At 48.4% G+C, this 23892-nt stretch overlaps 1 protein-coding gene across 1 annotated transcript; it reads right to left on the reverse strand.

The window, feature by feature from the left end:
* Positions 1 to 1091: 1091 nt before the first annotated feature.
* RAB7A (RAB7A, member RAS oncogene family) lies at positions 1092 to 23511 on the reverse strand. The gene is made up of 6 exons (XM_068907623.1): positions 23334 to 23511; positions 7849 to 7909; positions 6640 to 6766; positions 5614 to 5832; positions 4789 to 4917; positions 1092 to 4614 (listed from the first exon to the last, which is right to left on the reverse strand). Exons 2-6 carry the CDS (start codon positions 7899 to 7901, stop codon positions 4519 to 4521), a joined length of 624 nt encoding a protein of 207 aa, XP_068763724.1. The 5' UTR covers positions 7902 to 7909; positions 23334 to 23511; the 3' UTR covers positions 1092 to 4518.
* Between the last annotated feature and the right edge of the window lie 381 nt (positions 23512 to 23892).

Below are 23892 nucleotides of genomic sequence, written 5' to 3' on the forward strand. Positions count from 1 at the left end.
TACATGGATTGCATACATAAACTGTATGTGGGGGGGTGCATGTATGATCTCTGTATATATGTTTTTATGTATGTGTATATACAGAGAGACAAAAATAGACACACACACACAAGTATATATATTTAAATATGTTTAAAATATATTTTGTGGCAGGTGTGCGTGAGATCATCTCACTCTCTGTATATACACACACGCGTAAAGCGAAAATCCAGGCACAAACGTTCTGAGGAAAGATCTACATAAAGGAGGCAATACTGTGTTCGCAAAAACGCGCAAATTCGGCCATAAACGTTTTGGCCGTCACGAGCGGGTTTTTGCGTCGACGAGCACGCGTTTCCCACGTTTTAGTCCCACGCGCGCGCGCGCGTCTGCGTGTGCGCGTACACAGCAGCTCTAGCGCAGGCCGGGTGCGCGCGGCCGGGGGGCAGCCGCCCTCCAGCCCCCCGTTTTCCTGGGGTGCCCGGGCCGCCCTTGCCACCCGCCCCGACTCCCCGGCCGCCGCTTCCCGCGGCGGGGGCTGCTCGTCCTCCGCCTCTCGGGCGGTGGGTTCCCCCGCCCGCCACGCAAAGGCGGACGCGCGCCCCTCGCCTTTCCTATCTGCGCCCACATCTCGCCAGGCGCAGGTGGCTCTGGGGGCCGGCACCAACGGCTCTCCCGCGCAGGTGCACGCGGCGAGGCCGCGCGCCCGGCCGCCCCACCGCCGGCCCCCGAGGGGCCCACCGGCTAGCAGGGCCCGGGCCTCGCCACACCGCCAGCTTAGGGTGCCGATTCCAGCTTTTGGGGTTACGCTTGGTGCGGACGGGGGAAGAGTCCCTGAAACAGGAGGCATCGCCAAGCAGCACTCATGGAGATCACGGCTCTCCTGCCCGCTTCATGCTCCCGAGGGCAGCAGTCAGCGCTTGAGGTCTTTCTGGGGCAGGAGAGCTGCTGCGGAAGAGGCAGCTCTTCCCAGGTACCAGGAAAGCAGGAGAGAGGCTTCCCATATCCACCCAGCCCCCCTTCTCCCTCCTCCGAGCTACCCTTGTTGCAGATGGGAAGGAACGGGGGACGGGGAGAGGAGTTGAAAAAAGAAATCATTTTTCCTTCAGAAGTTTGAATGAAAATCAAATTCATTTCAAAGCAAATTTAAAATAAACCATGTCTCACAACAAGCACCCCTCTTCATGGATGGGTCTGCACCAGTTCCCCTCCCCTTCCACCAGCCAGCCTTGCTCTTCAGGCTTCTCCCTCCAGTCCAGCCAGGACCTGGCCAAACAACACAACCAGTCCTCTGCCTCCCTCGCGCTAGGCTCGCTCAGTGGATGGGCCAGATGCCACAGCCTCTTCCATGGCTAGGTTTTCCGCTGTGGTTTGTCCAACAACAAGTCACCATTGCACACATCATTGCATCTGTAACTCATCAGGCAAAAAGGTCAGTGCAGAAGTAAAAGCCATGAGGCGTTACTGGAACCTTAGGAGTGTCTTTGAGCAGACGAATGGTTTACCCTAAATACACTGTACCCTGCAGGGACTATCAGTCTGGCCAGCTTCTTCAGTCCAGGACTTCTCCAAACCATGGTGGTGATGCAAGTGAATCCCGCAAGAACACCAGGCCCAGCCTGTCTCCAACAGCATCAGCTTCTTGGAGTACAACAGCCAGGAAAGCTTGTGGCACAAACTCCCAAACTGCTTGCCTCCTGCAACACGTCAATCAAGGCCACCTAACAGTGCTTTGAAGAGCACACACCTCTATTGTGCACTTGTGTGCATATTCCCACCTCCAAAATATTGTTTTTTTCGTAGGTGGCAGAATCGAGTTTTCCCCCCCACCCCCACAGCATCCATAACATCCTGTGGCAAGGAGCTCCACAGCTCAATTACAGCACGTGGAGCACCCTCCTCTCACTTTGTGTAGCTGGCAGGTTCATCTGATGGGCCTTAGTTCTTATACTGGGTAAGATACGCACCCCTCCAGCCCTTCTGGCCTCTCTTCTCTGTGCTACAGCCTGCCTCAGCTCCAGGAGCTGAGGCTCAAGTAGCAGAAGGTAGATGCAGAATTAAGGTCATTCCCCTTCCTCAACACACCCCTTCAGAGTTATTGCTCCCCGTCTCCCCTACCCTTCTTCCTCCCCTTGTCTTTCTCCATGCTACATTTATAGCTACAGAAAACAAGTACAAACTGATGCCTTAAATGGAGACTAGCAGAAAGTCTGAGCCTTTTCAGAAAGATGCAGATAGGAAACCAGGCCCACCAGGACACATTACTATTGCAGGGTAGTTGTTTGAAATGGATTTGAACAGCAAAAGCCCAGTCAAGTGAGAAGGAGAGAAAAAAAGTGATAGTATGATGCCACCCAATAGGATACAGTGCACAAGAGTCTGTTAGAAGTCTCTCCAAATAACTGGCCTCATTTCTCTAAGCTTTGCTTCCTAGTTTACTGTGGGAATAGCAGAACAAGCAGAGGTGACAGAGCACAGGGTCATACCCAGGATGTAGAAATTAAAGGCTTAAAATTGACTAGACTGTACCAAGGAACAGTCCTATCTCCCTCTAAGGTACCCTAAACCAGGAACAAAGCTCCCCAAAAACTGTGAGTAGAAGGTAAGGCTTTGTTTCAGTGAGGCAGCTGCAGCAAAGCACTGCCTAAAGCTGCTAGTCACTCCTGCCCAAGGAGCTGCACCCACACCTACCAGACCCCCACTACCAAGCACCAACTGTCTTCCACCCAGCAATCACTCTCTGTCCTCTTTTTATAAGACTAACTCCAGGTGATCTGTGACACTGTGCAACTGGCAAGCCAGCACCACAGCTCATAACTACAGCCTCAGCTAGGAGCAGAGCCCACCCAAGCTCCTGCAAGGCTGGCCTGACCCCAGGAGCTGGGACAGGCCCAGACAGCAGCAGCCTGCCCTTTTCACTAGCACCTCCCTGAGGGCAGCAGCAAGAGCTGCACAGCACTGCTATCATCTCCACCCTTGCACAAAGGTTTTAGCACAGCCAGAACAGAGCCAAAGGAGCAGGTTAACCTAAGAGTGACCAGATCCAGCACAACTCCTGCCACTGCAAGCAGCTTCGAGAGAAGTAGAGTGCTAGTTGCCCTGTTATAGTCTCTGGGGTCACCCAAGCAAGTGAGGCCTTCTTCACCCACTCTCAAAGACAGATGTGGAAAGCATAGGCTTTACAATAAGGAAGCACATGCATCCTTCCAGCAGCAGGCACTGGCTTGCTAAAATGGTGACCACAGTGGAAAGGAAGCAGGTTGTTAGTGAAGAAAAGAGTCAGAAACAGGAGTAAACAAGGTTTGTTCTTGTTAAGTTTATTGGCCTCATGTTTGTCTCTTTACATAAGAGCTCAGCCTACGTACTAGAATGTAGACCTCTGGAAAACAGGTAGAAGGGCTCCACTTAAGCAAGCTACAAACGCAAGAACAAATACCAGGAAGAAAGGAGGAGAGGAAAGGGACTAGATAGCCAAGTTTTTCCATACCAAAAAAATCCAGATTAGCAGTCAGTAAGAAAGGGAAGATTCATAGTCCAGGTCAGTCATCGAGAAACAGCTCCCACAACCCAGATGGGAGAGGAGCTCCTTCCACAGTACAGAGAGCCACCGGAACACCTCAGATCTGACTCCTTCTCACATTTGCTCCAGGATGTTAGGAGTTAAGCAGTGGGGGAGGTGAACAAATGAGGTCACTTCACAGCCGTATTTGATTCTTTTAACCCAATGATCTGGTGTGCATATCATGGTTGTTATACAAATCTGAATTTAGACACAAGGAAGCTGGACAGATTTTTCCCGAAGATGAAGCCTTTACGCTCCAAAACAAGAAGGTTTACTCAGTTCATCTCTACTGTACAGAACACTGCCTCTATCTGGACTCTGTGTTGCTAGCACACTGCAGTTCACAAGTGTCCTCCTCACTTTCTAGACAATCTGTGTTTCAGTACTTGAACATGTAATCCAGGAATTTTACACTAATTTATACATTTTTAATTGGTTGCATATATTAACATGTACTATAAGATTTTTCCTAAAGAAGCATTACATAATACATGGATACTGTAAAAAGATCTGATTAGTTAAAAGTAACAAGCATTAACAGAGATACATACAAAACTCAACCTAGTTGGACTGAGTGCTGAGCTTGCAATGAACTATGGGTAATCAGCCTTTCCAGTTGCAGCCTTCACAGGGGAAAAACACAAGACAGTTAAAAATGTATGTAATTTGTTACACAGATTACCTGTAAACAGTTTCTCTCCATTGGACACCTGGAATTAGATTCAGTTCCAAACATACATAAGAGTTTCCATTTAAACTAAGAGAAAGGTCTGTTACCATGAAGTGTGATGTGGATGGTGCGGGGACATGAGCTCTGAAGTGCTGGACTCAGATGCTCTTGGGAGATGGGTGGATTTTGGCAGCTGAAGATGGAAATTTTTAGATTTCGTTTTAAACACAGAAGAGGGGCTGTGTGTTTGAAGGCCTAAGTGTGATATTGGTTTGTGAAGGACTGTGCTCAACCCCTCCCTCTCCCCTCAGCAGCTGCAGCTCTCTGCAGAAGCCTTCACTCGATCATTCTTGTCTAGTTTGATGGGTTCGGGGAATTCATTGTAAAGCTCCACTTCGGTTTCCTAGTGGGAGAGAAGGGAAGAGTTAGTGCCTTCCCAAAATGGATCTACAGATGCTCCTAGCATGCGAGGCCCCCCTCCGGGGGGCCCTTCCAGCCCTCACCCCAGCTGTGTAGCCAAGCTCAGCAGGCAGTACTGGCACCACCAGAGGGCACCCATCAGCCCTCCATCACCTACCTGTTTAAGTGCATTTCGTGCAATCGTCTGGAAAGCTTGTTCCACGTTAATGGCCTCCTTGGCACTGGTTTCAAAGTAGGGGATGTTGTTTTTACTGTAGCACCAGGCTTGTGCCCGTTTTGTGGTGACCTGGGTGAAGAGAGAGTACCATCACCAACTGCAGCTATGCAGGAAGGGAGCTTTGTTCCCAGGCCAAGGCCACAGACCCTTCACATCCAACCTGGGTTAAGACAGTAGCTCTGACATCAGTAAAGCTATAGCCTTGATACAGAGCTGCTCCTCCCCTCTTCCTCCCAGGTAGGGTCTCAGCTCTAGAGGCAGAGCTGGGGCTGAGTAGCCCTTTTGCAGGCCTGAGTCTCCAGCCGTAAGCGAGACCAGTTACAAGGGCCCCTCCAAGAGGGCCAATCCCTGTTAGAGGGCAGGAAGCTGCTACCTACCACCACACAACACTGCAGCCCAGAGCAAGGGGGACTGGGCCCTAGCAAGACAGTCTGTGCCCTGCACACACTTTGCTCCACAGATGCCCGAGTTAAGACTTGCTCCCACAGGAATTACTCAGCATTTCTGAAGGAGGAGTCAACTCTTCTCCTTGAATCTACCCAGAGCAATCTCTCCTCTGCTGGGGAAGAGCATGTTCTGTACAGGGGTTTGACCCCTTCAGGCAGATGAGAATAGCGTGGAGAAACTCCTCCTCTGTGCCAGGCAAGAGCTGAGCCACCTTTTGACATCTCCCACTTCTGTTCCTCAGATAACTCTCACATGTCCCTATAAGGTCTCCCACTCCAATGACTTCCTAGGAGCAGGCTAGCAAGTCCCAGTACTCACTTGTCTGTTTTCTAGGTCAATCTTGTTTCCCAGCACAACAAAAGGAAAGTTCTCAGGATCCCTTGGACTGGCCTGAATGAGGAATTCGTCCCTCCAGCTGTCTAGGGTTTTGAATGTGTTAGGGGCCGTGACATCAAACACCAGCACGCAGCAGTCCGCTCCCCTGTAGAAGGCAACTCCCAGGGACTGAAACCGTTCTTGTCCTGCTGTATCCCATATCTGCAGCAAAAAAAGGCAATTAAGCCAGCTCTGCTCTAACAGAGTCAGTCCACAATTAGGGCCTTCACTTTAAAAGTCCCCATGCCCCAGGCACCCACCTGTAGCCCCCAGCCAGGGAGAAAGCTAGCCTGAGGCAAGGAACACCTGGAGGTCTGGAAACTCCTATAGCACTAAACAGCCAGAAAAGCCCTTCTAAAGGCAGCACTAACCATTTGTGTTCACTCTCAGCAAGGGAGGTATCCTCGTTTTCAGCAAGCATGATTTAGGGATTTGGGTCAGAAGGTAAGCTGCCTGCAGCACTCTGGTATACTGGGGTACCAGCAGAGTCCAAACACTCTGCTCAGCTAGTTACAGCAGGACTTTCGCAGCCTTGCCATCAGTCTCACCTCAGAGAGACAAAAGCTTTAGGTACTGAACACACATGCAAACTGGCAGGTTAACACTATACTCACATAGCACCATGAGTAGCTGACCTGGCTACGGAGTCCTTCCCCAGTCCCTTGCAGTCCTTGAACACTAGGGAAGTGCATCTTTCTATCAACTTCTACTCTAGCAACAGTACCAAATGCTGGCTTTAAAACTGGGCACAGCAAAGCTGCTCTTAGCTGAGAGCAGACAAGCTGATCTTTGCCTTCCCTCAGTTCTGTTCATACAGATTTGTGGAGAACCCTAGCAGCAACTGGGGCCAAGAACAGTTCAGTGCAAGCAGGACCTGTGACCAGCACACTCTGGAGTAGATACCTCCACATGGCCAAGACCTGGGCAGCCAGACACCTCCTCTCAGCAGCGAGCAAAGTTGCTCCTTACCTGCATTGTCACTAGCCTGTCATCCACCATGACCTCTTTCGTCAGGAAATCTGCGCCTATCGTAGCCTTGTACTGGTTACTGAATTTCTTGTTCACATACTGGTTCATGAGTGATGTCTTTCCCACTCTGCACAGAAAGACAAACAGAACTAGGTAGGCTGCTTCTACAACAGCACTTGAATTGCCACCCTGAGCAGAACACCCCATCCTTCACCACCTTCTACCATAGCCTCTTGGCCTTTCAGTCAGGAGAAGGGCATCCAACTCAAAGAAAGGGCTTTCACTGCAATAGATGCTGGGGCAACAGGCTGAGTAAGAGCATTAGCTACATAAGGGTATGAAAGATTAAGGTCCTGAGAAACCCTGTTTCTCCATCAGTAATCTGACCCTTGGTAAGGTGAGTGCATCATACAACGAAGGCAATCTTGGAAGCTGAAGTGCCAAAAGGAACGCAGAAACAGTCATCTTCAGCCTCTACAGCACTAATGGAGATGGAGGTACAAGCAATTTCAGCCTGGCAACAGGTCCACGTCCTGTGCTCCAGCTAGGTGCCCAGAAGTAGAGAGCCTTCTCAGAAAGCCAGCTTACAGCGTCACATGCCCTCTCTGTGGCTGAGGAACACTCCCTGATCAACAGCTTGCTGGGCACTGTAGTATAAATAAGCCTGATGTCATGGGAGTCAGGTTACAGTCTGCAAGGCAAACCCAGAACAGCAGAGCAGACTCCACACTCAAGAGCCAGGAGTGGTACAGCTTCACTCCAACAGACAGGCTCTAGCCACATCAGACAAACTAAGCAGACTGCTCAGTCTAACCTATGCCTCTGACAGAGGTAGTTTTAGATCACCTAAGATTGCTTATGGTGGCTCCCAACCTTTTTTTTTTAAAATGAAATGCTTATTTCACCACCATACATCCTCCTTGCAAAGAGGCAATCCAGTTCTGCTATCAGAGGCTCATTAGCAGTCTGCCCATTTTGTTTGCCCTGTTTAATGTGGCAGTATTTAAAGATATTAAGTTGTGGGGACACATTCAGGACAGATGACAGTGAAGTGCTCTTAAAGCATTAAGGCAACACAGCTATCTGGGGCTGCAAAACCTCTCCTCCCAACACTGCTGGTTTCTTATGGTACATCCAGACTCCTACCAGTTAGGGCACTACTCTAGCCAGCCAGATGCAGATTGGCAGCATAAAGGCTCTTCCACTTACCCAGAGTCTCCAAGGATGATGACTTTCAGCAACACTTTCTTCCTAGAAGTCATCTTTTAAACTAAAAAGGAAGAGAATACCAGATACCATTAACACATCATTCCTCAAGGCAAAAGGCAACAAGTTTGGAGTCTGAGACACCAGACTGTCAGTAAGGGACCAGTGAGTGGCAGAGCCTGGCATGCCTGGAACCAGACTCTGTGAATTCAAGGCTGCATTCAACCACTAACTGAGCAACCGCTCATTTCACAGGCGAGGTCATGTCAGACCAGCAGGGACCAGTTCATGTTAGATAGAGGAGCTAAGCACTTGTCTTTTACTCTACAGCACCAAGCCCATTTTGGGCCTTATTTTCAGTTCCCTTTATGGGCATGCTAGCCTAGGCCATCTCCCTTAGCCTCACTGGAGGCCATGCAGTAGAGCAGTTCAGCTCCTACTATAGACTAGTTCTTACACATGCTACTAAGTGACATGTAAGCAAGGCTGTACATTAATACTAAACATTCCAACTTGGTCCTTCAGTAGTTTCCTAGTGAGCATCATACTTCCTAGACCTTCCAGGTTCAGCTTCAGAAAACTGCATTCTCTAGCAGGTTTGCTTTGTGAAGGTGTTGAGACCCTCGAATAATCTGTGGTTGAAGCAGTCCTTGCACAACTGCACAGTTCAGCCAAACTGCTGAATTACAAGGCAAACTGCTGCTAGACCTCGCTGCTTGCAGAAAGCATATCAAACTAACTACTGCCATCTCACCTTTGGTGGAACGACAGGTCAGTCTATAGTGTCAAAACCCACAACATTCAGTCTGTTGCTCTTACTAGACCCAAAGTTTGTTCACAGTTGCATCCTACTATTACTGCAGTCCACTTTATAGGCAGGTGGCTCTAAATGGGCAACTTCAGTGGTGCACCCAATTAGCAAGAGTTCAGCTCTAAAAGTCTACACTATTACTCACTCCCAGTCCCCTCTGGTCTCCTCCAGATCAGTGGAAACAGCTAGGGCCTGCAACACCTGTTTGTTGGTCTTCAGCCAAAGCTGCTGGATAACTGCAACCTGCTCCATCCCACTGTTACAGGAATTAAGGGTCTCCTCTGACCTGGAGCATGTTACTAGATGCATAGGCCAATCACCAAAGTTCTTATTCTCAGCCTTTGAGCTTTAGAAGAGGAACACTCTTTCAGACTTTACCATCAGGGAACACTGCAGACTTCAAAACTTCTTTATGGTAGGCGAGAAGCCTTTCTGCTCTACACAGTGGTATGCACTTGCAGCAATACCTTGTTAGATTACACCTTCCTTAGGTATCTAGCAACCTGTCTACTGAGGGAACATGGCTCACAAGTTAACCACCACAGCCTGTTGAGCAAACAGGCCATCCAGAGAGCTCACTCTCCTTAGAGGGTTGTTAATAGATGCCAGAGAACTTGCACAGGACAGTTACTCCAGGAACATACCTCCTTTCCAAGGCAGTCTACACTATGCCGGACTGCATTGCTCAAGGATCCGGCCGGCAGCCCAGCTATACTAGCCCAGCTATAATATGCAGGAAAAAGTTGCCAACAACCCCGACGTTTAGTCCTGCTTCCGTTCTTGCCAAGGCTCATACTCCAGCTCATCTTGTCTATAGCAGCAGTGAGGAGAACAGCCCGTGAAAGCTCCCTTGAACAGACCGCATCTCCTGTGTTTTGAGATCATGTAGCACAAGTGACACTGGTGCTAGCCAAGCCTGAGACTTCTGTAGCAGTCAGCCCAGATGGGGTAAGAAGCACGTCATTAAGCTGTTTCAAAGCTCTGCTCACAATTCAGTCTACATAACTGTCTTAGTAAACATCCGCAGAGGTTCAGTCCAGGGTGAGAGTCACCCATTCTCCTCAACACAGAGGGTAAACAACTCCTCCTGAAGTGATTGTGCCAGAAGCCCATATATACAGCTTCTATTTCACCCTGGATGTTTTTAAACATCTCTTGCCATTGGCTGCTGCAGCTTACTGCTTCCTAGTAGTCAAAGCAGCTTTGGACAAGCTGGCAGTAGTTCTCATGCTCAGGAGAGGGATTTGCAGAGCCCTCACCACAGCCCTAAGTCATGCTGGGTGCTTAGTGCCCAAGTTCAACACAGCCTGAAGTCCCAGTATGAAGGGAGGGGAAACTCTGCTCTGTCAAGTCTATCATCTTGGAAGTAGCTCAGCTGAACAGCCACCTGGAGACACAGGAAGGAAGTCTGAGTCACACCTGACACTACCTTCTTGTCATAGTTTATGGGCTACCCTATTAGGGCAAAGGGCTACTACAGCCTCATAAACAGGTGAGACCTTCCATCCTTTGGGATGTAAAGGATATGAGCCATTGCATAGCAGGAGCTATTTCAACTCAGTATTTGGCTAGGGCCATGAAAGTCTAATGAACTCCAGTTCTGCTGGAGCCTAGAAGTCCTTACAGCCAGAGTTTTCCATCCCTATTTTGCTAAGCTTGACCAACCACTGCTGTTTTGAAGCCCAGTGAGTTGAGGGACCAAGCTTTCTTACTAACCTTCCTGTTACAAGTAGAACTAGACCTACCCTTCAGAGTTATTCCTTGCCATTGCCTCTTGGAGGCAGGGACTGGAGGAAGTGCCAGTGTTGAATCTGTGGTACTGTCATTCAGTTGCCTCAAACACATGCCTGCTGAAGCTTTTACAAACAAGTTTTAGATTAAAGCAGAGTTGGCAGTACATACTCTTTGGAAGGAAATCCCTCTGGTTTAAGAGCATCAAGTTGCTCTCTACAGCACTACTTCTGCTATTTCCTCGATCCTTATCGAGTTCTGCATGGTTGAGTAGGTCTCCAGCAGCTCTAGTTTTAAAGCAACTGTTTGTGCCAAACAGAGGTTTGACTGGTCCTTGTGAGAGCTTAGATCTAGTTAGATTGCAGACTTCCTACGTCATTATGTCGCAGAACCCATCCACAGCAATACAGCCCAGGTAAACCTCAATCGATTCCAGTTACAGTAAGCCATTTGCTGTGTCAGCAGAACAAGGTACAAACAAACAACTCGAGGCCAAGTTCAATATTCAAAGATTCACCTGCCTCAAGTCATAGGCAATTTGTGACTACTCATTCGTTGACAGACCATTTCTTACATTACACAGTATTGAGTAAGCAGGTTCGTTACTGTCTTATGTCCCCAAAAATGGAGTCCCACATACATCTATGCTACATAGGTCTCATTTCTGAGAAGTCTTGCTAATATAAAACTGACTAACGGAGACTAAGAAGAATATAGCTCCAGCCTACAGTGAGACAGGTTTGAATAGTGGCAGGAGCAGGTAGTTAGCACTTGGAGTTCCTCCAGTCACACTAGCAAAAAAAGAAACACACACACAGTTAGTGAGCCAAGTTGAGATTTAGGCTGTGCAAGGTTTCCTCCATGCTCTTGCAAAGAGCAAACTCAGTTTGAGAGTCTTAATCACAATTTTGATCTCAACCAGGCTGATCGTATTTGAGTCCAAGACTATTTTACACTACATATGCAGCTTCTCTTGTTTTATCATGTCTGGCATGATTACTGTAGAGCCTCCTGTAAAAGTCATAAGCCCTTAAGATGACAGCATGCTAGCCAGCCAGCTCACTCAGGACTCCTATCTAGTCCCAGGAGGATTTCTGAAAAGACGCTTTTAGAGGAATCTTGAAAAACCCTGTTTGTTAGGATTTGATCCAAGATGTCAGTTCTGTTTTGCGCTGTGCAAAGCTTCCTGGAGAGAAGTCACCTGCATGACTGCTTAGAGCACAGCCTACCAGCCCAGCCAGCCCTTCTTGGGAGCTGTCAAAAACCTCCTTTCAAGAGGCTAGTCAGCAGCATTCCTCCTCCTGGCCTAACTGGTGCGAAGGAACAACACAACTGCCTCTAAGACAGAGGTGTCCTTCCACTCAATTTTTAATACCTATTCCTCTAAGAAAGCTATTAACAGTGTGTTGATCCTCATGAGATTAAGGCTAGCATGGCAAGTTCACTCCCACAGTGGTCGTCTTACTGTCATCAAGCTGGCCTTCTAGACCAGCAAGGGAGAATACCTTACAGCTGGCCTGCAAGTGTTACTGGCTTAGCTGAACTAAAGGAAAGGGTCAAAAAATGTCCTATGAAGCACAGCAGTGCTATGGTTGTTCAGACACAAGAGTAAAGAAAGTCCACGCCAAATCTAATTAGACTTCCCTCGTTGCTTCAGAGCACAACTCTGTCCTTTCATATGCTATATTAAGACAGCTGTTTTAGCTCAAAAGCAGAAATGGATGGTTAAGGAGTCCTCAGAAGTGTTCGCATGGGTCAAGTGAGAGCACAGGCTTTTCAACATTAGTTAGGTTGATACAAGCAAAGAACAGTGGGAGCCTGCATTAGTGTCCCACCAATCTTTCAGATTAGCTATCCTCCAACAGAAGTAGCTCTTGTAATAGCAACACTAGTAAGCTGTTCATGGACAGTTTTGTTATGAAAGTAGCCTTGGGGTGGGGGGGAGGGGAAGAACTTGCCTCTCTGGAAGACAGCAGCAGCATACTGGTTTTGAGCCTGATGAGCAGGATTACTTCCCAACAGCTGTGCTAACTAAACAGTCCATACTGCTATAGCTTTGCTAGTAAAAGGCTCAAATCATAATCCTCACCAAGAATCAAAGTATCCCTAAGCAGAGACTAGAAAGAGATATTTAACTAAGAGTTCTCCAGCTTGTGCCAGCAGAACAGCTCTTAATCTTCTTTGCAGGAGGTCTGAGCCTACCATCACCTCCAAGAGCTTGAAGGCTACCTGATGCTCTTACATCTACCAGCTTGCCATCTGCACCTTCCGCTACATACCAGCGAAAAGTGTAAGCAAAACCGCTGGACCTCAACTCACCTTGCATCCTTGGCCAGGAATATATAACCTTCCATGCAAGTGAGCTGTACAAAGCAGTAGATGAACAAGCGTTAAGCAGAGCTAAACTCACTGTGGCACTTTGAACACCTAATTTTGCTCCTCTTTCCCAGCAGAGAGCACAAGAATGAATAGGTATTCTACAAAAAGGCACATTTTAGTCTGAAGCACCATGAATCTGTTTTGGGTGCTGTGTCTGATCTGCAGAAGTGAGTGTTCTGCTTAATATCACAGGGGCTTCAGCACCAAAAAACATACACGAGAAAGCCAATCTGGATATGACAATATTCCATTAGGGCAGACCATACACTGCAGTGGACTCACCAGTGACCAGACCGAACAGAGGGACAGCTACCCTCAAGAGCCTTCTGTAAAACTTTGTCCTGAAACACAGCTTAGCACATTTCAAACAAATGCTACCTTTGCTCACTGTTATCTCTAGCATGGAGGAGGATGCAATGCATGAAGTCTGTACTACACTGAAGAGCTATTTTTATTCCTCCTCCCAGTAGTTCTGGATGTCTTCAAGGAAGTTGAAACTGGAAAAATAATTCAAGACCATCTCAGTCAGACTGATCTAGTTCCTTCCCAGATGTCCCCTAGCATGTCGGATCTCAAGAGGTGATCTTTGCTTAGACCAGTAGCCACTAACATAAGCTCACTGGACACTTATCCTGCTCTTACAAGATCAAACACGCTGGCAAACTGGCACACATCAGCTGCCAATGCTCACGTTGACTGCTGCAGTGATTTACAAAGCCAAGTTTAGCCAAGGCCATGGACAGACACATGAACTTGTTCCAGTTCAGCTACATCGAACAGGCAAGGCCTCATCCTCAGGAAAGGCAGATAACCCATGATTGCAGTTTGTTGACCAGGATCAGTCTGTGGAGAGACCAAATGGTTCCCATACCCTTTGTATTGAAGTTCTCAGCAATCTCCACTTGCAAGAGGAGCTCAAGATGGAGTTGAACTAAGTTTTTTTTCTAGTTCAATATTAACAGCTTGTGACATCTGCATGACCAGGTATTTAGAACTAACAAGTCATGTGCTAATGCAAAGCACTACAGGTGCCAGTATGATCAGCTCAGCATGATTTCCTGCCTCAGACCTGTGCTTATCACCTACTCCCACATCTCTCACTGCACACTCCAGAGAATGCCACAACAGCAAATGAGTAGAGCAGAAACCCAGTCCTTTCAGCCAGGAAAAGGCTGAGAGCTAGTCAGTCAGAGGACAAGGTGCTGTTGCCTTTATAGGAACATGCCTTAACTAAAAGATGCTAAGTTGCCTTTAAGAAGCAGAAGATAGAAATAAACTTGCCTTTGATTTCTGTGACTACTATAGAGCCTTTATATTTTCCTTATCAAAGTTGAATGCTCTAAGAGCAGAGCAAGTATCTAACTAGCATCCTAAGACTGATGACTGCTACAGAAGCACCTGAACATTTTAACAGCAATTTGAGCCTCACATCAACAGGCTGCACAAGCAGGATAGGGACCCCCCCCCCCCCACCTCTGCTCCCATGACATGCCTATTGGTAGTTTAGCTTCTCCAGCTAGCCACAGAAGCCCATCTAGAAAAGCCTCACATTTAGTAGCACCAAGCCAGGACTTGTCTCCACTACGAAACCAGTTAGAAACATCTTGCCATTCAGGTAGACAACTTGCAGGAACTGCTTGCTCCTTATATATGGATTGCTTGTTAGGGTAACAGGCTCCTACGGATCAGGATCAAAGGGCTACTGCAGTCCATACTGTCAGAGGGCTCTAGAGGTGCTTTGAGGCCTCCTTGATCCACCACAGAACAGTCAGCTGAAGTGAGGCCCACACCCAGAGCAGCTGGCAAAATATTCCTGTGACAGCTTCACAGAAGGGTACACTGTAGTTGCTGCTTTATCAGTAGCATCTCAAAACTGCTTTCCACCTCCTTCTTCCCCACACATTTGCATTGCTGTTCTAACCAAGATATTCCCTCCTGCTGGGACCCAGCCAAGAGCTCAAGCACAGCTCAGTTCCTTCCTCAGGAGGAACAGCTAGGCTGCCTGCTACTTACTGCAGTTTCATCAAGAGCAGACCTCTGTCCAGTTGGTGCCTTCCCCGGCCAGTCCTAGGAGGTGGAATTACCTCTGCTCAGGGAGCTGGGAGCCTCATCTCCCAATTAGTTTTTGATACCTTGTGCAGATCACTATACTGAGAATTGTCAGGTGTAGGTATGCTGCCCAGTCTCCCATTCCCAGCTGGCCAAATGCTTCACTCCTCTGAAGAACAGCCTAGAGCTTTAGATGCTTGTTAGCACACTGACACAACTCAGATCAGAACAGAATCTTAAAATATGTTTCAGTATCCTAGAAGAATTGGCTTTTTAGACTACAGCTGTCTGCAGTAAAATTTGACCTCATTTTGAGGGTAGAGTTACCGCCTCCCATGCGGGAGGAGTTACTCTAGTACCAAGTGAAGCTCAAGAACCAGCAAGCAGCAGCCACAGCCCAGACATATGGCTTGGTGTTCAGTTCATCAGCTGCTTAAGTGTAAGCACCAAACCAATGTGACATGGTGGTAATAGCCAAGTGACCTGGTCTGTGAGCTAGCTACTAGACAAGCATCAGGCCTGCAGGCCTGTACACATACTCTGCCCTAGTTCCAGGATAACATGCTCTCAAGACAGATCAGCAACCTCACCCTAGGGAAAAAAAGGGACAACAGCTCTGTGCTAGAGGCACTGTGCAGCCAAGAGAAACAAAAACACAGCTAGGTAGCAAGAGCTCTGGATGAGTTGCCATCAGAACAAGCTCACAGTGCAATCAGACAAGTGCCAGAGCCAGTGCAGGGGAAGACTCTCCTTTCAGAGGCAATAAGGCTGTAGCTTGCCTCAGTCATACCCACACTTCCCAGCTCCAGCTGGAGGCTGCAGGACTCACCCCAGCTGTGGCCAAGGGATCAAAGAACTGCCTCTGGTGCCTGGTAGGAGTGATGACTGCAACCAAATCATGTGACTTCCACATGAGAAGGGGTCTGCCCTTCCTGAGGTCTCAGCCCAGCTACAGCTCTGCTACAGCAGAGAGTATCCAGATTTGGAAAGTACAGCATTCCTGAGAGGCACTGATGCACATGATTAGTCAGGCTCAAAGCCCGAGTTCTTAAAGCCAACTTCTCCAGTCCCAAACCTCACTGATTCACAGCCTTGTTACACCTCCGGCATTTCTCCAAATCAGAGTTGTTTTGCTTGCATAATGTTTAAGTACTAGAAAGGGAACCAAACAAGTTTCTAGCTCTAAAGCTGCTATTGTGAATTGTGACTCTGCCCTAGAAAAGTCCAGAGCAGGTTGGGCTAAACCCCCTACGTCCAGAAGTACAGCTTAGAAATTGATCTTTAATGGCTTAAGCATCACTGCAGTTACTTCCCTGAGAGGAGAGATCATTTTGACCTGATTAGATGGTTTGAAAGGGGGATCAAAAGAAGCAAAGAAGTTCATCTGTTTACAGTAGTAAGGAGATGTCTCTGCATGTTCAGTCACACTGCCAATGCATTTAGGAGCAGAGGGAAGGTCTGACCATTGTGTCTTGGTATCTACAGAAGCACAACTTTGCCTAGACTGCTGCTTAGCCCAGGATCACAGCAGCATGTGTAGGCTCTTCCAGGCAATAAGCATCCTGGGGCCAAAAGAAGGGAGTGCAGACAGTCTCCAGCAATAGTCAGCTATGCTGGACAGCCATCCTTAGTCTGGATTGATCAGTTTGCTCCTCAGCACCTTGCAGCTGATCACCATCCACAGCAGGTATTTGGAGACCACAGGTGTGCCCAAGGTAGTAGTGCAGAAGGGCCCTTTAAGAGTTAACTCTGCACAGCAGTAAAGTCCAGGATTCCCAGACAGAAGACTAGATTGTTGAAGTAACAGTCTCCACAGTTTACAAAAACAGCCCCCTAAGAAAGCCATACCCAAAAGCTTCATTGGAAGTAGGATGCTTCCAGTCAGGAAGTTTTAGTCTGCCTCATTTAGAGTTCCTCCAGAAGGTGGAGGTCCATTGTACCACAGGGTACATTTCTCCCAGTAAGACACAGCTACAGAGCCCCACGCAGCCAATACAAGGGTCTGAAGAGCTTCAGCTGCCTTCTGTTTGGAAGTTCACATCACCATTTAATATCAATATTGCTCTGCCCCTACCTACTAGGGGGAAGCAGTCCCTCTGCAAACCTTTGAGGACTTCAGGCAGCACCCAGTTAACTCAGATTTTCCCCAAGGATCAAGCTACCACAAGAGCAGGCATGCTTACTTTAACACCCCTCCCCCTTTATCAGAGCAAGCTCAACTTCCCCTATTCTGCCCTGGGGGAGACAATCTCAGGATGTGGGAGGAGAGTTGAGCACATTGCTGGCTGCTGGGAGACACTAGGCAACAAGCCATGTGTCTTGACTAAAGGCCTTGCCTACGCAAAGCATTTTAGCTGTACCAGTATAGCTTCCATGTTGCCATGTATCTACCAGAACAGTCTCAGTGGTGGACAAATGCCAAAGCAAGACAGACAAATCTTATACTATTAACTGAAACACAGCTATAGTGCCCATACAACCTAGTTTATACAGCTGTGCCTGCCAGCCTTTCTTGGCACGTGGCCATCCAGCTAGTATGGCCAACCTGCAATTTGAGCAGCTCCTACATGAATAAAGATAGTCCAGAAGGGTTCTCACATCAGGTTAATCCAGTGAACAATTCCCTCACTACTTCCCATTAAGAAAGCGTGGCGCAAGAGGCAGCTGTGTTTTAATCTGTCTGCCCAGAAGATAAGGCTGGCCAATTCAAAACATCAAGATAGTCAGGCCATTAAAAAAAGAGTAAAGTTGTTAGATCTTTAACATATTTAACAATGTTTTTCAAGTACTTGGATTAATTTCTAGTTTTGTCTTCAGCTTCCTAAGGTTTCAGACATTCCTGTCATGCTTTCAGTTTTAGAAACACAAATAGGAGGTATTAGATAACCTCTCCAGTGGTAAGCAGGAGCAGAGATCTTAGACCTTGTCAGTGGTAAACAAGCCTTTATTTAATCTGCTTCCAACTGCTAGTCTCCCCAGTTCCTAGAGGCAGATAGGAAACCAAAGTGACTGAAGGGAACTACCAGCAAAGGCTCAGGCCTTTGAGTCACAAATAATAGCACTCAGGCCTGCCAGACCCTGGAAAGAGCCAGACCCATCTAAGCAAAGGCTGGGAGGGGATCTCATCAACATATACAAGTATCTAAAGGAAAGGTGTCAAGAGGATGGGGCCAGACTATTTTCAGTCGTGCCCAGCAACAGGGCAAGAGGCAACAGGCACAAGTTGAAACACAGGAGGTTCCATCCAACTATGAGAAAAAACTTCTTTCCTGTGAGGGTGACTGAGCACTGGAACAGCTTGTCCAGAAAGGACATGGAGTCTCCTCTGGAGACATTCAAAACTCACCTGGACACGATCATGTGCAGCATGCTCTAGATGACCCTGCTTGAGCAGAAGGGTTGGACTAGATGATCTCCAGAGGTCCCTTCCAACCTCAACCACTCTGAAACCTGCACTTGAGGTTAAGATACAAGATTGGGCTTCCAAGGATACATGTACAGGCCAGAAGACCACCCCAGCCTACTCACCCCTCCCCCCCATCAGCATTAATATCAGAACTAAGCATTGGGCTTAAAGTCCATACAAGCAGTTATTACAGGCAAGGTGGGGAACATCCCCTTTCTTGTGCTGAAGGAGAGACAAAATACCAAGCAACCTGAAAGTGGTCAGAGACAGGAGATCTTATCCTCAGGCAAAGAGGAGAGAAATACTGGGTCCTGACACTAAGGATGAAAGCCTTGCTCCTGGACATCCATTCCCAGAAGGTCTTGTTCTCAGGAACCAGTCTCCTCCTAGAGAAGGGGCTTCCTTTAGGAACACACCGCAATCTAAGAATTAAACCCTGATCAGTGAGTGGGAAATGATGATCCTATACAAACTCAGTACTTGTTACTATGCTAATGAAGTTTGCAAAGCAGGAAGGACAAGTATTTCAGTACCCAGGCCCCAGGATGGGATTGTAACAGGTAGCTTACAGTGACAGCTGAGTCAGTGCTTAACAAGGAATTCTTACTGCAGAGACTCATTTCCAGACTCATACTTCATATCCCAGTACCTCTTGCACAGCTCCTGCATCAGCACTTTACCAGCTCAGTTATTTTCTTGATGACACTCCACAGAGGACTTTTTAAAAAAAAAAAGTCACTAAGGTGGCTTCTGCAGCATGATCCAGAACGCAGCACTGGTAAATCACACCTTGTTCGAGGGGGAAAGATCAGATCTAGCAGATGCCTTAGTTACAACTCTGTCTCATGCTTGAAACAATGTTATCGCTCTGCCAGTTTGGAAGTCAGATACCATAATCAGTGTCAGCAAGCTGAGGGGAAGCAGATACCTGTGAAGGTGAGTGACTCAACCCACTTAAGAACACTAGCACCAAGCAAGTTACTGTTCAAGAGGATCAAGGGTTCAATGCAGATTTGTCAGGCAAAACCAGTAGCCCCAGCAATCGAGGTCCAGGCGCTCCCAAGCCAGGCGGCCCCTGTTTAAAGCTCCAGTTGCCTGCCTTCACTTTCACTCACTACTTGACTAGTCCAGTGCATATCCATTCCAGTAGTGGAATCAAAGTTGCAGTATACTGTAAGCACAATGACAGACTACAGAAAAATATTGTTGTTCAGCGACAACACAAAGATCTACTCAGGTTTGTTAAGCTATTTCTGCTCAGAACTCCTGCAAGTGAAGTTAGAGATACCATTAGTCACCTTAAGCTGGCATTTTAAGTAGTTAGGGGCAGGCAAAGGCACAAAGGTACTTGATATATTGAGTCATTAAAGTTGTACAAACACAAATCTGTGCTACAAGTTTACACTTCAATCTCATCTCAGAGGGAATGCACCCTTCCTGAAGTTTCACTGCTCTGAAAACAACCACTGCTTCCCAAGTAGGTTCGTTAGCAAGAGAAGTCAAGGCTATTCGAGATCAGCTGTAAATCAACACATTGCTGCGGCCTTGACAGGCTTGCTTTCCTCCCTGTCACTGACCATGAGCTAGCAACAGCAGTGTCGACACAGCTTCCCCCATGCATGGAGCGCACACTGTGGCACTAGAAAGCAGGGAGCAGTCTCGCAGGAGCAGCGCTAACAGCAATGACATCACCACGGCAGATCTCAATGAGCACAAAAACGCAGCAGCACACTGAGTTCGAGCTGCATCCCTTGAAACAGGGCACAAAAGCAACAAGCATGCTGGAGGCCAGAGAAGAACCGTGTGATGGAGAGGTATCCCTTCACTGCCTGCTATTTCTGAACAGCACAGGGGGAGACACTGACCTTCGGCACTGGTCAGGAAGTTTTATTTAAGCTGCGCTTAAAGAGAAATACGCTTTTTAGTAAGGAAGATAACTGCAGAACTGCAAAATGGTATTTTAAATACTGTCATTTTATTTTTAATCCATATCTTATCCAGTTCTGAATTGCACAGCCCATGTTTGGATTGTTACTGCAGAAAGTGACCCTTTTATCCTCAGCCTAGCGTCACAACTACATCTCAAGGCAGACTGCTATACAGCAGCTACAAGGGAACATTTTAGAAGGCTGCAGGGGGAATGCCAAGCAAACTCCGACTCAACAAGTAATTAAACAGCAATTATCAAAACAATGCCATGCAAGAATTAAATACTTCAGGGTCTAAAGGATGCAGGACAGCTCTCAGACAAGCAGCACATGAGGCACAAGTGTGCTAGTGCACAGCTTGACTTTAAAGCCCAGTTCAGCATTTCAGCACGTTCTCATCTTGACCCTCTTCCACCAAGAGGAAAAGCTTTAAACCCCCTGCTGTACTATAGGGGATCTTAGTACCAGCTGGTCCCTAGAAACCAGAGCTTAAGAGCAGTATATGTGACAGTTGAGAAGCCCAGACGACTGCTTTTTGGGGACACTGGCAGCAGGCGAGACAAGAGAATTCTGTGCCTGGCTATCAAATGCCCAGGCTACTCCAGATACTCAAGAAATTGGTCCATTATAACATGAGGGAGAACTACCAGCACACACCTGTGAGCCCAGAGACCCAGCAACTTGTTTAGGGAATGCAAACATCCAACCATCCTATTCCACAGCCTTTACTCCTAAACCATGGCTTGCCAGGCACCCATCTCAAGATGCAGCACTGGAGGAAAACGCATCCTAATCAAGCGCAAACAATTTTGTTTACAGCCAAATGCTAAGTTCTGCATAAACTAGTCTCATTTTCACAGAGAAGTCAGAATAAAATCCAATACATGTTAGAAGCAAGGCTATTTATAGTTGTGCACAGATGGTTTGATTGCAATTGTCATGTTTCCTCAAGGACAAGCTTTGCCAGAGATTTGCTCTGGCAGGTAGTTCACATGACCTTCTAGCACAGGAGTTTTAAAACAAGAGCTTTAAGATGCTGCAGAAACTGCACCCGGTAGCCCTCTTGTCCCTAAACATCCAGTCTGGGTAGTAAACCAAGCAGAGCAGTATCTTCCCTAGGTGAGTTCTGAAGAGAGCCTACAGCAGAGCCATGATTTCACTTTCAGCTAAGAACTCATCCATGTTGCAACATGCCTATGCTGCTTTGCACAGTTTGAGCCATTGGCTTTGGGGGAGCAGGGACAAGGATGCCTGCAGCGTAGCCACTGCAACACAGCTATTTCAGCTTTTAAGCTTGGCACCTTCGTATTTTACAGTACCATTCCTAGAGGGCCACGGTGAACTATTAGTAGGGCATTTGAGGACTTAGACCACCAAGTGACACCACAGGCAAGAGGCAAGTTTAATATAACTGCTATTTTGGATCTTACTGGTTACATTTAATTCTGCAGGTTAAGAGAACAAGGGACTGCCACAGGTTTTTAAAACAGTTTTCCTTATTGAGGAGGCAGATTAGCCTCATCTTACAGCTTTTCTACACCAGAAGTAGCCTTTTAGCATAACAGCACACAGAAGATAAACGGCAGCACACTTGAAAGTAACAGTATTACAGCTGCTTTGCATGCTAAAGACTCAGGCCAGACATGGTGGGTCTACTCATTAGTTCACTTAGCACGAGTCATGTGTTTAGTCAGCTGTTGGAAGTCACAAGGGGAAAGAGACAAGTATACTTGTTCTTCCTAAAGTAGTACAGCAACGAGGCCCTGGTTATTTAAACAGGGAATAGTCAAATGACTCCACCCACTTTCACCTCAAATACTGCTACTAAGAAAACAGGCTACATTTGCTCAGGTAGCCTGGCCCTGGAGGAAGCATGGCCCAACTGCAGTTTCCATCAGGCACTACTAGTATCATCGCAGCTTGTAAACATAAAATAGCTGCGAGTAAGCCTTCAAGTCAGAGCCAACCAAGTACTGTAGCACAACTGGTTAGGTACCATTCTCCCCCAGAAAGAGAGCTCTTCACTCCCCAACCTCAATTTCTACTTGCTACAGTAATACTAGATGCAGAGTACTAGGCAAAAAACAGAGTTGGCTGGCCAAGGACAAGTATGGGAAGCCCTAAAGCTTCCAACTTAGTAATTGCCAAGTAGAGCTCAGCTTGCTTACAGTTGGGAGGACTTGGTTCTGCTATGTGCTCTCAGTTTATATATAAAAATCCTACACAAACATATTACAACAGCTCTACTTGTCAGCTAGTATTTTTATTTTTGAAGAAGGCAATATTAAGGAGTCTAGATGCAACTCAAAGGATTAAGTTATTCAGTAAGACTCATGCATTTAGACACTGAGGTCACCTCTCTTTAGGTTAAGAGGGCCTTTTTATAGCTACTCTACTATTAAAAAGAATTCCTCTACTTACAGGAGACAGGACAGTTGTCCTAAGTACTATTATTAGATATTTCCATATTTATTAGCCTATATGGACCTGCAGATTTGTAACTTATCACTTACTTCACTACACACTCACAGCCAAAAAGCACTTTTGACACCTAGTCTAATACTTCTTAAAAACTGACTCAGGCTTTACACAAACACACGGAGCTACTTTCGCAATAAACTGCCAGTCTTTTCAGCTGCCTGTTCCATCACGTTAACTGCTCCGGGGGCAAGCTGCTCACCCCTAAAAACGCTACCCACCGACCACCCCGGGCAGCGCTTGCCCCAAGACCAGCGCCGACGACACCTTTCGGCCCCAGCCCTCGTCACGTTTCGAGGGGAAGCACCAGCGGAGCCGCACACCGCCAGCGACGCGCTCGCCTCCCTGCCAGCCACCGCCGGCAGCCGCCTGAGACTTCTCCTGAGGGGAGGCTCCATTGTTCGGCGAAAGGCGGCTGGGCCCGGCCCGGCCCGCGGCGGCTTTGTCCTCCCGAGCGGCACGGCGTCGCAGGCCGCCCCAAGCCCGTCGAGGGGAAAGGGGGAGAAGAGGAGGGGGGGGGGGGAGCGGCGAGGCCGCGCCCGGGGCCCGGCGGCGGGGCAGGGCCCGGCGCCCGCGGGAGGGGCCCCGCGCGGCCCCCGGCACCGGGGCGGAGCCGCCGCCGCCGCCACCCCCCCCCCCAACAACAACCAGGCCCCAGGGAGACGGTGCGCGGGGAACCCCCGGCCCCGCTCGCGGCCGGACTCACCGTGCTGCGTGTGGCCGCGGCGCCCGCCCGAGACTCGCTGCCTCCCCCCACTGCTCGCCTCAGCTCGGCTTTAATGGGACCCAACCGCCTCCCCGCTTTCACTTCCGCCTCCCCCCGACAACTTCCGGTCACGGGGGCCCGCCCGGCGCGCGTGACGTCAGCGCGCCGCCGCGGGGCCAACGGGAAGGGGGAAGGGGCGGTGGCGCCGGCGCCGGCGCGTCACGTGACGGCGGGCCGGCCGCCATGTTGGGGCGCCGAAGCCTCCGTGTGCGGCTGGCTGCGTGACGGCTCCCGCCAAATGGCGTCAGCGGGGGGGGGGGGGGGCTGCAGCATGTCATGGGAGGAGAGCAGGTTGCCCAGAGGTTGTGGAGGCTCCATCCTTGGAGATAACTGGGCACCCAATTGGACGTGGCCCTGGGCGAGCTGCTCCGGGCAGTCTGGCGTGAGCAGGGCGCTCGGACCAGGTGTCTCCAGAGGTCCCTGCCGGGCCCAGCTGCTCTGGGATCCGGAGTGAGATAGTAGCAACAGCACAGGAAAAAAAAAAACAAAAAAAAACCCT

This window comes from Struthio camelus, chromosome 14, assembly GCF_040807025.1.
Source record: "Struthio camelus isolate bStrCam1 chromosome 14, bStrCam1.hap1, whole genome shotgun sequence".
Taxonomy (NCBI): domain Eukaryota; kingdom Metazoa; phylum Chordata; class Aves; order Struthioniformes; family Struthionidae; genus Struthio; species Struthio camelus.